Below are 17,558 nucleotides of genomic sequence, written 5' to 3' on the forward strand. Positions count from 1 at the left end.
AAAGATATGATGATACTAAAGGGCTTCTTGAACTACTAGTGTCCAACCACCAACTCTCTTTTTCACTTACTGATAGGCGATATCAGTATGACCCTATGGGATCTTCACAGAATGGTGGGTCTTTCGATAACAAGCCGATTTTTCGATGAATTCGTGCCAACTAATGAAGAATTCTCATACTTTTCTCCTTCTGGTAGACAACCGTCGATTTCAAAAACCATTACGAAATTGTTCAGGGAGATGGTTAAGAATTCTGAGGGCCAACTACTCATTTAAAAAGATATAGAAAAGGTTGTTCAAAGAGACCAAAAATCCTAATTCCATGCCAATAGTCGCTTTCATTTAGAAAGTTTGAAGGGGATAAGTCTCAAGGTAAACTTTATACTCATAAGTTTGAAAAAGAGAAGCTGAAAGAGTAGTATTCAAGACTTGTAATCATTGATGAAAAAACAATTTAAAATGTTAGAGAAAAAAGTTTTCATGGGATATAATAAATTTTCTTAATCCTCAGGTTGAGAAGGCCTCCCACGCTACTGTGAAGATGAAGTGCATGAAGAAGTACAAAAGTAAAAAAATAAAACTGAAAGCAATTTTAACATTAGTTTTAAGAATAAGTTTTACTTCTGATTTGTGTATGGTGTTAATCAAAGAAATGGATACTGTTGAGGGTCAAATATTGCATATTGGATCTCATTTATTACTTGGTTTTATGAACATGATAATGCTTAATATTCTATTTTAGTTATTTTTGTGTTGCAAGGTGAATTTAATAGCTTTGATTGAAAAGAGTGTTAAAAGCATGGATTTGATACTCAAGAATCACCAAGGCAAGGGATGGATCTTAGAAAGCCAAAATTGAAGAATTCACATGCTAAAGATTTAAGAAAACTAAGTGATGAATAAAGAGAATTAAATATTTGAAGTGAAGAAAAGGAATCCTGAAATTGTCCTGAAAACAAATATATTCCTGAAACTGTCCTGAAGAAGCATATTCTGAAACTCTTGGTCATTTTGTGAAATTGCGCAGAGTGAAGCTTAATTTGGTAAATTAAATTTGAGTCGATTTTTAGAAATTTTCAACTAGGTGCAAAAGTTAGAGTTCCACACTAGGATGTTCCTAGGCATCTTCTAGGGTTTGTGGAGTGGAGCAAAAGCATGGAGAAGTCATCGCCAAGAGTTTTTCCTTCCCTTTCCTTAATTGTTTTTATGTTTTTCTTAAAAGATTCTAGTTCAATTATGTCTATGGTTGTCTAAACCTCTTAGCTAGGGCTAAGAGGTGAAGCTTGTAGCGTGATGGGATGTTTTCTATTGCTTTGATTTATGTTTAAGTTGAACTATCTTTGATTCTAGTTTGATTATAAGAAATACTTTTAATTTTTTTATGGTTTGTTGTGACTTAAATTACAATAGATCTGTAATAGCTTTGAGTATGTTCTTTTCATGTATTAAGATTGTGAAATTAGGAAATTCCGTTGTTCACCATCATCCCATGAGCATGGTTGGGTGATGGAATCCTTCTAATCTTCATGATTCTCTTATGATTGGTCGTGGGATTGGTAAATCCTTTTGTTTACCTTGTCTCATGGGCATGGTTTTGTGATGGAATCACTTCTAGTTCTTACACTTCTCATCTATTGAGAATTAGGTCAAAGGAAGTCCAGATTTGGTTTTACTAAGATATCTTCCAATTGGATAAGATGGGACTCAGATTCCAGTTGCGTCATGGAATCAAGCATAGATCTCCCTGATCTCTACAAGTGGATCCTTGGAAACCCTAGTTTCCCACCTTTGAATTTCTTAAGTTTTTCATTAAATCTCTCACAATTACTCTCTATACTTCCAGATTTAGGTTTTCATCTTTTTCTAGTTCTTCTTCTAGTTGCTTTCAGAATACTCACGAGATTAGTTCATGTGGATTCGACCTCAGTGTCACTAAGATTATTACTACATCGCGACTCTATACTTGGGGTTGTGAACAAATACATTTCATTAATTACACACTATGTTGATAAAGATTGAAAACTTTACAAGAGAATTTCGAACCTCAGCTATCTTCCTCCTCATACTGGTTTGGTTATTTCAGATTGCATTTATAAATGTCTACGAGATTGGGGCATTGGAAATAAAATCTCTTTAATAACTTTATATAATGCTTCTGTAAATGACAGTGTAATTTCATTCTTACATAACCAGTTCAAGGCAATCGACAATTTATTTTTTGAAGGAAAAATATTACAGGTTTGGTGTTATGCCCACATAATAAACCTAAGTGTACAAGAATGTCTAAAAATAATTGACCCCACCATAGAGAACATAAGGGAGAGTATAAAATACATGAAGGAGTTACCTTCAAAATTGAGTATATGGAGTAATATAATCTAACGTTTAAATGTGAAGACTCAAAAAATATAGAAGTTAAATGTATGCACACGTTGGAATTTGACTTTTGAAATGTTGGATTCAACCGTGTAATTAGAACTTTTATTTTCCAAATATGCAGCGCGTGATAGAACACATTCTTGGTTGCCTACTGAAGATGATTGGAGCAAAGCAAAAGAAATTCATAAGTTTTTAAGATTTTTTTATGAATGCATGAAAATATTTTTTAGAAAAGTATCCCACAATAAATATGTTTCTTCCAACTTTTTAGAAGATTAAGGAAGCCCTAAGTGTAAGACCCGTATCCTAGACCGTACCGTTCCGTAGGCTTCCACGGTCCTCCCGGTTGAATTCCGGCAACCCTCGACCTGTATCCGATGTTTGCATGCGATCTTAAGCCAAGTCCTGCATACCGAAGTTGGCTTAACCCAAAAGTTGTACCCTAACAACCGCGTCGTCGCCGTCGTCGTGGTTTCAGTGCCGCGACTCGCGCACCGATCCGATACCCGGGCCAGGAGATGTCGGCCCGCGTTCATTCCGAAGAAACGCCGCGCGTTGCGAATTTCGAGAGAATCTCTACGACCCGTCACATCAAATCAAGTCAAGTACACTATCGTACCTCAATGCTACCTCACCCTATCCCAAGTACAAATGACCACTTCCTCTTTTCCCATAAGTCAACTCTCTCTCTCCCTACCCATCCCTTTTTTTCCAAATTTCAAACAAAACCTTACCTCTTCATCCCCTTCCTTACAACACTCATCCCATATCAATCCATCATTCCTCTCTCCCTCTCATTCTCTAAGCAATTCCCAAATCCCATGAGAGCTTCCAACGTCTAAGCTCTCTCCTAAAAACTAAGTGTGGCCCATCTTCTCATCTCTCATCTCAACCATTCATTTTCCATCAACCTTCATTAAAATGGAAGACAAGGAGCATAGGAGTCCAAGGAGTTAAAGAAGAAGGCCGATAGGTGGGTGATCTACCGTTGATTTTCGCTTTAAGGACCCACTTGATGTATGCATTGTACTTGGGAGGGCCCAATAGTAGCAGGGTCCCTCCCCTTTCACGTTGTTCTCTTTCGCCCTTTCTTTTTTTTTTTAATGTATGTGGCCCACCTGATCTAGTCCGTCCATGTGTTGGGCCCCACCTCACTACCGGTCCAATGGATGGGCCTAGACTGGATGAAGCAAAAACACAAATATCAACCGATCCAAAGCTCTGGTGGGCCACCACGTGGGCCCCATTCGTTGTATGCATCCAGACCATCCATTCATGTGGGGCCTACCATGATGGATGTGTTTCATCAGGCTGTCTGTCCAGCGTCTCTGGACGCTGGACGCTGACAGTCCCACCCTCCCACACACTCACATATACATATGTATATATATATATGTATATACATATATACATATATATATATATATATGGATATATATATATAAACGTTATGGTGGGCCACTCCCATGTGGGACCCATGTGAATCAACACCGTCCAGATGAATCTGGACGGTGGATCTGGTTCCCCTTATATATATATAATAATATATTGTATAATATAATATAATATAATATGGTGGGTCCCATGTGGGACCCACCAGATGTGTATATATGTATACTGTGGTGGGGCCACATCCACATGGGAGCCCACCTTACTGCATTATTCAGAGCCGTCCATCCATTGACGTGCTGGGCCACGCTCCTGACCCCACCATGATGCATGTGTAGTATCCATACCGTCCACCTATCTGGCGTGCCAGGAACGACCCCACCATGATGGATGTTTTCCATCCAAACCGTTCATTCATTTGGTGGACAGCCACATGCGTGGACCCCACCACAATGTATGTGCTTTATCCATGCCGCCTATCAGTGGGCCCCATCACGTCAACAGTCCTGTGGGGCCCGCTGCTGTATGTGTTGCATCTAAACCACCCATCCATTTGGCAAGTCTGTCTCAAGAATTGAGACTAAAAATAAGGCAGATCTAGTTATCAGGTGGACCACACTACAGAAAACAGTGGGTTTGAACGTCTACCATTGAAATCCCATTTTAGGTTACAGAAGTTTTGAATTAATATGATATTTGTTTCTTTCCCCCTGTCAGGTCTTCATGACCTTGGGAACAGATTGGATGGAGAATATGGTGGGCCCTACCTTGATGTAATTATGGCCGATCCATGGGGCCCACCCAGATGTATTTGTGGCTCATTGATATGGCCCACTTGTAGTTGGTGCGGCCCACCTTGATGTATTTATGGCCAATCCATGAGGCCCACCTTGATGTATTGGTGGCCCATCCGTTAAGGCCCACCTTGATGCAATTGCGGCCCATTTGATGAGGCCCATTAGTGTGGCCCATTGATATAGCCCACTTAATGTGTATAAGGCCCATGTGTAGGGCTCACCTATTGTGTATTTGAAGTACATAAGTAAGGCTCATTGTGATATATTTGAGGCCCATGAGTTGTGGCCCAACGTGATGTATTTGAGGCCGAGTTATGAGGCCCATAGTGATGTATATGCGGCACAAATATGGGGCCCATTATGATGTATTGGTGGCCCATTTGGCAAGGCCCATTGATGTATATATGGCCCACGTGAGGAGGCCCACTGTGATCTGTTCGTGACCTTTAGCGAGGCCCAACATGATGTATATGAGAGGCCCATGTGATGTATTTGAGGCCAAATGCAGGGCCCACCTCTTGTATATTCAAGGCCCGATGTGATGTATGATTTTGCCATGATGTTTATGTGGGCCACTCCTTGGGAACAATGTTGGTTAAATGTCCACATTGATGGGCAATGATGGTTGAATGTACACATTGTAACCTTCCATTAGGCCTTGTTAGGCCCATTCTCACCAATTCTAATTCCGATTGTCGAGGCCGATTCCGATTTGTCGAAGCCGATTGTATAGGCTGATTCCTATTGTAAAAGCGGATTGTATAGGCCGATTCCGATTGTCAAGGCCCAGTATCGAGGCCGATTCTGATTGTCGATGTCGATTGTATAGGCCAATTCCGATTTGTCGAGGCCGATTCCGATTGTCGAGGCCAAGTATCGAGGCCAATTCTGATTTGTCGAGGCCGATTGTATAGGTCGATTCCGATTATCAAGGTCGAGTATCAAGGCCGATTCCGATTCGTCGAAGCCGATTATATAGGTCGATGCCGATTGTCGAGGCTGAGTATCAAGACCGATTCCGATTCGTCGAGGCCAATTGTATAAGCCGATTCTGATTGTCGAGGCCGATTCCGATTGTCAAGGCTGACTTCGATTATCGAGGCCAATTCCGATTGTCGAGGCCCATTTTGATGTATATGCGGCCCGTATTTGAGGCCCATTCTGATGGGCATTCGGCCTCGGCTTGATGCATTTGAGGCCTATGTAATGTATGTGAGGCCTATGTGATGAGGCCCATTGTGGCACATTTAAGGGCCAGGCAATGGAGCCTGTTGTGTTGTGTATTAGGTCCATGTGAGAGGCCCATCGTGATGTATATTAAACTCTTGAGTGAGGCCCATAGTGTTGTATATCAGGCCCTTGTGTAAGGCTATGGGTCTACTATATGTTAGGCTCTATGCGGGTCATTCCTTTAAGACAATGTTGGTTAAATGTCCACATTGTCGAGGCCGATTATCGATGCCGGTTATTGATACCGATTATGAGTATGTGACAACATAGCATCATGATACATGCCCATACGCATCATCTGTATGTTTGTTATGAGATGTGGTTGACCATTGCATATGTTATTGGGTAGGTTGTTATGAGACTCCCTGATGGTGGAGATTGTCTCACATGAGCGCACGGTATGCGCAGAATTGATGCATGACTGGATTGTATGACTCATGCATCTGACATTGTGTGTTGTGATTACTATACGCCCCAACGATATCAAGGTCGTAGCCTCCATAAGTATATCATGGATGGCCAGATGAGACACTGAAAATATGTTATTAGCATCGGGCTGTCATAGATGGCCCTGGGTGAAAATCTCTAAACCCTCTTGGTACTAGAGGACGCCCCAATGTCGAGACCGAGTGGATATATATATATGAGCGCATAAGGGCCGTATACCAGTAGGTAGCGTCTCCCACTGTATCGTGGTCGGTTGGGAGAGGGTGTGCCCTTACCCTCCTGAGGGAGTAGGCATAGTTAGGCTGAGTTTGACCAGCTCATGAATGGGTCCACTATCGACGTGTCGGGTAGATATTGGCTGATTACTGGCGAGGCAGATAGTAAGGTCTCTTCCACTTACCCAGTTGTGCTCTTGATGGGGCGACAAGTTGGTGTAGAGTGTACTAGACCCCGGTGATGATCCTAGAGATGAATAGTATTGATATGTGGACTTATTAGGCAGGAGTTGCATACTCATTCATTCATTCATTCACTATCCACTCGGGCTGGTAGTGCGCAACTATTTGTTATGTGTGCCTTCGCAATGGCCAGGATTTCGGTTGGGGCGCATGACTAACCTGATATTAGGATTTTACCACATTGAGTCTGACTATCCAAATTTAGGTATGAGACTAGTTTGGATAGAAGTCCCTTGTGATGGACTCCATAGCCTGCGATACTACGTACTATCATCCTGACTTTACACTCCAGCATGGTCATTCCTTTCGCACCGCATTTTGCATCAAATCTGTGGCATATGATATTTTAGGTTATTCTTTCTGCATCTATATGGTTTAGATACGTCATTTGATATTTAGTTCTTTACGACTCCTCATTTGCATAGTGGATCTGTATTGCATACTCTGATATTGATTGGCTCATGGACTTGTCAGTATTTCTACTTACTCTGATATTGTATGGTTCGTGGACTTACCAGTATTTCTGTTTACTCTGATACTACATTCTTAGCACACATATTCTACTCACACACTTACACCACCCTCTAAGCTTTCTATAAGCTTATGCACGATAGATGCGTGCAGGTAGTGTTAGGTTGCAGCAGCATTGAGCTTGGAGCGTGCAGCAGTCTTCTGGAGCGTTGATTTTTGAAATATGTATTTTCCCTTTCAGCATTGTATTTAAATGTTTATATTAGTGGATATGTGATGATGATGTTGCCTTTGTAATTTAGGTAAACTTGTGGTTATGCCTCCTACGAGATAAATGCACATTAAAAAAATCCTCTTTGTAGGATCCAAGGATCGGAACCTGGCATATGGGTGCTAGGAGCCGAGATAGAGTGCTACGGAGGCTGTCGGCAGCAGATTCGGCAATCGGGATTCCTGTGAAATCTGATTTCCGGGTTTGGGGCGTGACACTAAGAAAGTGTCAGTGACGGTCCAGATTTTTTACAACTTATGGCAGTTGGTATGTAAATAAAGTTTGATATTTACCAGAAAGAATGTCATTTGTTAATGGCTTTAGCGATTATTCTTGATCATTGGTGTAAGATGAGCTATGTTAAATTCATTTTTATGAAGATTTATTCTAATCAAAGGGCGGTAACCGAAACCTCTAAGGTTTGTGACGCAATCGAAGAATCATACACTACATACACAACCACATCAAATGATAAATAAGTTAGAGCTCCTAGTGTTTCTACAAGCGATGAGAATATGCACAACGATGAATACATGTCTTTGCTAGCACAAGAAAATACATATAATAAGATAAAAGAATTAGAGTTAAACTTGTATCTCAAAGAGTTAATCGTAAGGCATCAAGATTTATAGTTTGATGTTTTGGAGTGGTGGAAGTTAAGAGTTAGTGACGTAAAATACCTTACACTATCGACGATGGTATGATACATATTGCCAATTCTAATTTCAATGGTGGCATCAAAATATTCTTTTAGTACGGGGAGTAGGGTCGTGAGCAAGCATCGAAATTCTCTTTCACCAAAAATAATTGAAGTACTAATTTGTACACAAGATTGGTTACGTCCGATTTAGGGAGATAATAATTTTGATATTGAGGAGGAGAACGAATCTCAAGGTGAGACTGCACATGCAACAACAACAACGTGAATGAGGTTATGTTAAAAATTATTATTATTTTGTTGAAGATTGAAACCAATGTCTGATATAATGTGTACTTATGTGTAATGTTGATAGAGATTATAAGTGCAATGTATCAATGACTTTTATTTTATTTTTATATTATGTTTTTATTTATATTATAATTCATATTTCATTATTGTTTTATTTATCATATTTCATTTTTGTTTATATTTTTCATGTTTTATTATTGTCAAAATATTAATTTCTTAAATACAGTGTAAATATGTCTTCAACTGAACCATTGACTGATGTTTAAGACTATGGTTTCTTGGTCCACTCTTCAAAGTCTGAAAAATTAAAGATTTTGTATCGTTTGTGTGGGGCCAAGTTTGTTAACAAAACTAATCGGCTCAAGTTACACTTATCATATTAGGATGGAGATGCAAAACCGTCTTAAAGCTCCAAAAGAATTCTAACTTCTTTTTCAGACTCTTATTTATTCGAATAAAAAACCTTCAACCCCCCAACCAAACTTTTTAAGGTAGAATAGGAAGCTAGATTATTAGTTTTGGGAGAAGAACAATTCAAACTCACCTTAAAATGTGATATGGAATAGGCTTTTAGACATCATCGATATCCTCGAAGATAATATGATGTCGAAACAAGATTAAGCTGCACAAATAAAAAGAAAAAAAGTAACAAACCATCCAAGTTTCTCTCAAATCTTAGGCCGTGTTTGTTAACGCTGAATTTTTGCACTTAACGCGGAATGGAGAAAATTTTTCGTGTTTAGTGGTGTTTGTTAATGCGTTGTTAACGCGAAAGACGGAAAGCGCTAAGTGGTTTTTCACTGAATTCTTTCAGTGATAGGAGTCTGGCTTAATGGTGAACGGGGAATGCACTCCGTGATTTTTCATTAAGCAAAAATTTTTTACTTCCAAAAGTACCCCTTTTCAAGTTATTACGGAAAGTTTTTCTTTTCAATTGCTTGCGCAATACAAAATCAACCTTTAACCTGCAGATCTTCTTTATGCCCCACCATGATTTATGTGTTTGATCCACATCGTCCATCAACCTTTTCAGATAATTTAAGGTGTGATCCAATAAAAGAAGCAAGTCCAATGATTAATTGGACTATAAGGTGGGGATTGAACGTCCACCGTTAAAAACTTCTTGAGAGCTTGAGAAGTTTCAGATCAACCTGATCTTTGTGTTTTCACTTCATCCATGTCTACATGACCTAATGAATAGGTTGGATGGTAAAAAAAATCACAGTGGCCCATGTCACTTTGATCTCTTTGAACCGTTCGTACAACGGACGCAGATTGCGTACTACCCCCCGCCCGTCCCTAGCTCCGAACGGGCTGTTCTGTGGGCAGGCCCACCGTTATGTATCTTTAAATCCAAACCCTCTATCCCTTTTCTCATATTATTTTAAGGCATCAAGGAAAAAATGAGTTAGATCCAACAATCAAATGGACCACATCATAAATGACTCTTGCATTTAATGCAACTGGTGCATTTTAATGCAACCAAAATTATTATTTGGTGTGGTCCACTTGAGCGTTGAATCTGCCTCATTTATGCATCCAAGCCTTAAAATAATCTGAAAAAGGGGACTGACGGTTTGGATGTACATATACATCACGGTGGGCCCGTCCACAGAACTGCCTGTTCGGAGCCAGGGACGGGCGGGCGTAGTACGCAATCCACGTCCTGCTTCAAAACGGACGCAGATTTCCTGCAAAAGCCTTACGCAGGAAGTTACTGCGCAAGGAATCTGGGTGGGCCACACTGAGATGTTTGTGTGAAAGCCACACCGTCCATCCGATTTTACAGATCATTTTACGTCATGCAGCCAAAAATAAGGTATATTCAAAACTTTAATCAACCACACGAGAGGAAACAGTGGAGATTTAGTGACCACCGTTGAAACATTTATATGGCCACGAAGTGGTCTAATTTTTGGTATTTTCACTTCATCCCAGTGAAAATGACCTTTTAAACGGCTTGGATGGAATATAAACATCAAGGTGGCCCCCACCATGCATCCCAACGCGGGAACTTCCTGGGAAAGGAAGCGCGGATCAGGTGAGGCCCTGACCACGGGGCCATCTTCATGGAAACAATAGTGATGGTCGGTGCTCTGTGGGCCCTACCATGATGTATGTGTTGCATCCATGCCATTCATCTATTTTTTCAGATCATTTCGTGGAATGGGACAAAAAATTAGGTATATCAAAATCTCAAGTGGGCCACATTACAGGAAACAGTGTTGAATAGCGTCGACCATGAAAAAACTTTTGGAGACCATAAAAGCTTTGGATCAAGCTGATCTTTATTTTTTCCCTTCATCTAGGCCTGTATGACCTAATTAAAAGATTGGATGTCAAATAAATAGTACAGTGGGCCTTAGGAGGATTTTAATGATGCTTATCCAATTATTATTATTTTCCTATGGTGTGGTCCACCTGAGATTTATATCCCTCTAATTTTTGGGATGATGCACTAGAATGATTTGTAAAAATGGATGAACGGAATGGATGAAACACATACATCATGGAGGGGCTAACAGAGCACGAAGTTCCTACGAAAGGCTTTAGCAGGAAATCCGTGTCTGCTCCTCTTTGCACGAAGTTCCTGCATTGGAAGCCTATATGGGGCTCATCGAGCTCAAGTTATACGAACAGTTTTAAGGAGATCAAAGTTGGCGGAAAATAATCTGGTGTAGTACCAATTCACGTTTATTTTTTTCTAAAATACAACAGGCTTCTCATTTACTTCTCCACTGCATCATCAATTATTTTTTCAGCATCTTTATAAAAGATTATAAATATTTCTCTTCGACAGGTATTATAGTCTCTTTATCTTTCAAAATTGACTTGATTTTCATGAGTTTTTGTCTTTTCTATTTATTTTAATCAAGTAAATTTATTAAAAGATCTTTACTCAATTGTTCTTCGTTAAACAATTCTCAGTTTATAGTAGACTATTGTAGCGATGACTTCAAGGGATAGTGGCAGGGCAAGATGGAGTGATTTGGAGAAAAAAATATTTATTGATTGTTGTCTTGAAGAAGCACATAAGGGTGGTAGGTCAGGTTCAAGCTTGACCAAACAAGCATGGAACAAATTAATAATTGAGTTGAAAAAGCGTACAGGAAAAGAATTTAATCAAAAGCAATTGAAGAATTTATGGGATTATCTGAAAGTACAATATACCGCGTGGATAAAATTGATAAGCATTACGGGACATGGGTACAATGCATTGACGGGCCAATTCGATTGGCCTGAAGAAAGATGGGATGAGTACATAAAGGTAATTATGAAATTTTGTTATATAGTTAAATAAGAATTTGCCTTTCATCAAATTAAGACATGATTTTATGATTTTTTTTTATAGGCAAATAAGAATGCAGCTCAATTCCGAAATAGACCACTAGCATTTGAGAACGAATTGAGGGCCTTATTTGAAGGTTTTGTTGCAACTGGTGCTGAAGCCTACACAACACATAGCGACAATCTTCCCGAGGAGTATTTTGGGTCGTCATCTCAAATACCTTCAAATACACCTATGAGTGAAAATGAAATCAATTTAGGCAGTCTCGATGTTAATATAAATTCAACTACTAAAGAATGCCAACAGGCATCGCTTGTCGATTTAGAAGCTCATCAACGCAAACGGCACAAACCAAATAGGAAGAAGGATATCCAAAGCAGCGTAGATGCACTCATACATCAGTTGGAAAAGACAGATGCAGAAGGACCCACTATCAAAGAATGTTTAATGAAATTAAACAGCATGTTATCAATAAGAAGACCAGATCCATTATACTTTAAAGCTCTAAAATCGTTTACCCAGAAGAAGGAGAACACAGAAGTGTGGATCCTTCTAGAAGAAGAAGAGGATATGAAGCTTTGGATAGAGACTTTAGATTAGTGTGTGGTTTATTTTTTCACATTTTTTACATTAGTTTTATTTCTTTTTCTTTAATGTTTTGACATTAGCTTTGCTTATAGACTTTATATTAGTGCTGTTCAATTTGAATAATTTTAATATTAGTTTAATAGTTTTATTTCTTTCACATGTCTGTAATTCCACTGTAACTCTTGATTTATCGATATGCTGAAGATTATTATATAGAGCATATCGATTTTTGTCAATATAAGATATTTAAGAGATTTGTTAATCTTAACTAGTTAATTGTTTAAACATCTAATTGAAGTCTTTACTTTCGATGTTGACAGAATTATGGCATTAACAAATGAACAGAAGAAATTATTGAAGATTATTGTATTAAAGCTGCTATTTAATTATTTAGAGACGTTTACCAACAGAATACAAGCAAGTTCTCCTGCATTACCTGGATCATATTTTGTAAAAGAATTGCTAGATGGTCCATCTTCAGTTTGCTACGAATTGTTTAGAATGGAGAAAGATACATTCAATAGTTTGTGTAACTTGTTTCACATTCGAAGGTGGTTATTTGATAGTAGATATGTATCACTCGAGGAAAAGATTGCCATGTTTATAATGACAATTAGTCATAACCTTCAGAATAGATTGGTAAGAAATCGATTTGTACATTCAACACAAACGGTGCATAAGTACTTTCATGAGGTATTATTTGCTATGCTAAAATTTGCCAAAGAAACGATTGTCACTCCATCATTTGATCAAAATGTCTAAGAAATCAGAACACACCGACATCTTCGGCAAATATTTAAGGTAAAACTTCATATAAAAAAATATAAATATATTTACTTATAATTGAATCATCCTACTTAAGGGTTAACAATTTACCTTTAATGTTTAGGGTGCCGTTGGTGTGTTAGATGGAACCCTCATTCCTGCATGTATCCCGATAGATAAACAAATACCTTACAGAGGAAGAGGAAGGGGTGAATGTGCTCAGAACATTATGGGCATTTGTGACTTTAATATGATTTTTACATATGTTGTCACGCCCCAAACTCGAAAATCGGGCTTGCAAAATTTTCGATCGCCGAATCTGGTGCCGACAGCCTCCGTAGTACCCCATTCTCAGCTCCCAGCGCGCATGCGCCGGATTCTGATCCTGGGATCCTACAAGGAGGATTTTCCAACGTGCATTTGTATCATAAGAAGCATAACCACAAGTATACCAAAATCACAAGAACAACATCATCATCACATATCCACTAATATAAACATTTGAATACAATGCTGAAAGGGAAATACATATGCCAAAAATCAAAGCTCCAAAAATTCACTGCGCGCTCCAAGCTCAACGCTGCTGCAACCTAACGCCACCTGCACGCATCTATCGTGCATAAGCTTATAGAAAGCTTAGTGGGTGGTGAAAGTGTGTGCATAAGGTAAGTGCCCAATAAGGAATATCAGAGTAATCAGAGTAAGCGAAAATACTGATAAACCTATAATCATACAATATCAGAAACACTACCAAGATCATAAATCATACGAAATCAGAGAAATACGAAAACATACTGATAGGCCAATAAATACCATCAGTCTTATCGCACGCAGAAATATAATAAAACAATATCATATACTGATGAAGCAATGTAGATCAGCTATGCAATGCGGAGACAACAAGCCAAATATCAGATGCCGCTGATGCAATACAATATACAAATCCTGATGAGTCCACGAATACCGTCAGTTGTATCTAGGTCATATAAATGCATAAGCATAGTAACCTGAAATGCCATATGCGGCGGATGTAATGCGATATGTGGTGCGAATGGAATGACCATGCTGGAGTGTGAAGTCGGGATGATAGTACGTAGTATCGCAGGTCACGGGGTCCATCACAAGGAACTTCTTTCCAAACCAGTCCCATACCTAAATTTGGATAGTCAGACTCAATGTGGTAAACCCCTGATCTCAGGTTAGTCGCGCGCCCAACCGAAATCTTAGTCATGCGAATGTACACGTAATAAATAGTTGCGCACCACCAGCCCGAGTAGATAGTGAGTGAATGAATGAATAAGTATGCAATGCCTGCTCAATAAGTCCACATATCAGTACGGTTCCTCTCTGGAAAATCACCGGGGTCTATTACACTTCAAACAAGATTGCCGCCCCATCGCGCGCAACAAGGTGAGTGGAAGAGACCTCACTATCTGCCTGCCAATATCGGGCCAGGCTCGTCGATAGCGGACCCATTTCTCGAGCTGGTCAGACTCAGCCTAGCATTGCCCCCTCCTCTCGGGCAGGTAAGGCCGTACCCCCTTCCAACCGACCACGACACAGTGGGAGACGCGGCCTAATGGTATGCGGCCCTCATGCGCTCATGCATCCACTCGGTCTAGACGTTGGAGCAACCTCTGGAACTAAGAGGGTTTAGGGACTTTCACCCAGGGATATCTATAGCACCCCATGTAGAACAGATTTTCGGTGTCTCATCTGGCCATCCACGAAATACCTGTGGAGGCTACGACCCTGATGTCGCTAGGGCGTACAGTAATCACAATACATGATGCAAGATGCATGAGTCATACAATCCAATCATGCATCAATCCTGCACATACCGTGTACTCATGTAAAATAATCTCCACCTATCAGGGAGTCTCATAACAACATGCCCAATGACATATGCAATGGTCAATCACATCTCATGACAACATGTAGATGATGCGTATGAGCATGTATCATGATGCTATGCTGCCACATACTCATAATCGGTATCAATAACCTGCATCAACGATCAACCTCAACAATGAAGACATCTAACCAACATTGCCCTCAAGGAATGACCCATATAAAGCTTAACATATAGTAGACCCATGGCCTCACAAAGGGCCAGATATACAATACCATGGGCCTCACTCAAGAGCTTAATACACATCACGATGGGCCTTTTACATGGTCCTAACATACATCACAATGGGCTCCATTGCTTGGCACTCAAATGCATCACAACGGGCCTTATCACATAGGCGTCGACAATAGGAATCGATACTCGGAATCGGCCTCGATTATCGGAATCGATCGATAATCGGAATCGACAAATTGGTCACGACAACCGGAATTAGCAATTGATCATGACAATCGGGATCGATCGATAATCAAAGTCGGTAAATCGGTCACGACAATCGAATCGATCGATAATCAAAATCGGTAAATCGGTCACGACAATCGGGATTGATCGATAATCAAAATCAGTCACGATAATCAGCCTCGATCGCTAATCAAAATCGACAAATCGATCATGACAATCGGATCGATCGATAATCAGAGTCGGTAAATCGGTCACGACAATCGAATCGATCGATAATCAAAATCGGTAAATCGGTCACGACAATCGGGATTGATCGATAATCAGAATCGGTAAATCGGTCACGACAATCGGATCGATCGATAATCAGAATCGGCAAATCGGTCACGACAATCGGATCGATCAATAATCAAAATCAGTCACGATAATCAGCCTCGATCGCTAATCAAAATCGACAAATCGGTCACGACAATCGGATCGATCGATAATCAGAGTCGGTAAATCGGTCACGACAATCGAATCGATCGATAATCAAAATCGGTAAATCGGTCACGACAATCGGGATTGATCGATAATCAGAATCGGTAAATCGGTCACGACAATCGGATCGATTGATAATCAGAATCGACAAATCGGTCACGACAATCGGATCGATCAATAATCAAAATCAGTCACGATAATCAGCCTCAATCGCTAATCAAAATCGACAAATCGGTCACGACAATCGGATCGATCGATAATCAAAGTCGGTAAATCGGTCACGACAATCGAATCGATCGATAATCAAAATCGGTAAATCGGTTACGATAATCGGGATTGATCGATAATCAAAATCAGTCACGATAATCAGCCTCGATCGCTAATCAAAATCGACAAATCGGTCACGACAATCGGATCGATCGATAATCAAAATCGGTAAATCGGTTATGACAATTCAATCGATAATCGACGCCGACAACCAACATATAAACAAGACGGGGTCCATATATGAACAGCCGATCAACCAGAATATAAAGATCGGCCCTCGGCCGCGGTTATATCAAATCCAATAGCATGGAGCCATCCATTTATAGTGAATGGGGCCCACTAATTTGAGTTAACCCATGGAAAGAGTTGCCTAACAAGGCCTAAGGGAAGGTCACAATGAGGACATCTAACCATCATTGCTCATTAATGTGGACATCTAACCGACATTGCTCCCAAGGAGTGGCCTACATAGGGCCAAACATATGATGGGCCCACGGCCTCACATACAACAAGTGGATCGCATCACAAGGACCACATATACATCATATCGAGCCGGAAATACGTCACAGTGGGCCTTACCAAATGGGCCGGAAATACATCGTGAAGGGCCTCGTCAATTGGACCGGAAATATATCACAAAGGGCCTCGTATACATCAAGTGGGCCGCACAAATGGGCCTTATAAACATCAAGTGGGCCACATCAATGGATGGTATAGATAAATAATACATGCATCAATGGTAGGCCCTTGGACGGTGCGAATATAGAATACGTATACCAAGGTGAGCCTCATCACATGAGCCTTAAATACAAGGCAAGTGGGTCCTATGGCATTGGTCTCAAATATACATCATGATAGGCCTCATGGATGGGCCGCACCAATGGATCTCAAGTGGGCTTGGACCACAAAATCATTTCAATAATTGTAGGTGTAACATGAGTATGTACACTGTCATTCCATGGGGCACATGGCCCACTAATGATGATTGGCCCTGTCCAAACATTATCCAGGTAAATCAGCACCATTCAAACACTTCCCATGTAAATCATCACCATCTAAACATTTCCAGCACCGTCTAGCGCTATCCAAATGGCGTGGAGGAAATAAATACATTATGTAGGCCCTATGTCGATGGGCAATTGGGATCCAACACGATATATATATATATATATATATATATATATATATATATATATATATATATATATATATATATATATATACACGCTTGTTGTGTCAGACCCCCTGATCAGCTGACATGGGACCACTAGCGAATGGTCACATGATGGACGGTCACCCTTCGCTCGTCTAGCTGATGAACGGTGTCTATACAACACATGATGCTGGTGGGGGGTCCACGTGCAGGTGCTGGACACAGTACACGTTAGGTGGAATCCATAGATGGTGCAGATGAAGCACATCCATCATGGTGGTTCTCACCGTCCTAACTGGACGATGTGTACATTCAAC

At 40.2% G+C, this 17,558-nt stretch overlaps 1 protein-coding gene across 1 annotated transcript; it reads left to right on the forward strand.

Moving 5' to 3' along the window:
- Positions 1 to 11,313: 11,313 nt before the first annotated feature.
- On the forward strand, positions 11,314 to 12,280 carry LOC131224934 (uncharacterized). The gene is made up of 2 exons (XM_058220372.1): positions 11,314 to 11,659; positions 11,744 to 12,280. The coding sequence occupies exons 1-2, from the start codon at positions 11,342 to 11,344 to the stop codon at positions 12,278 to 12,280; spliced, it is 855 nt and encodes a 284-aa protein (XP_058076355.1). The 5' UTR covers positions 11,314 to 11,341.
- Positions 12,281 to 17,558: the final 5,278 nt, after the last annotated feature.

This window comes from Magnolia sinica, chromosome 14, assembly GCF_029962835.1.
Source record: "Magnolia sinica isolate HGM2019 chromosome 14, MsV1, whole genome shotgun sequence".
NCBI lineage: Eukaryota > Viridiplantae > Streptophyta > Magnoliopsida > Magnoliales > Magnoliaceae > Magnolia > Magnolia sinica.

Coding starts and splice junctions, on each gene's coding strand:
- LOC131224934 (XM_058220372.1), top strand. CDS start 11,342: ATGACTTCAAGGGATAGTGGCAGGGCAAGATGGAGTGATTTGGAGAAA. Junction 11,660..11,743: donor GATGGGATGAGTACATAAAG/GTAATTATGAAA, acceptor TTTTTTTTATAG/GCAAATAAGAATGCAGCTCA.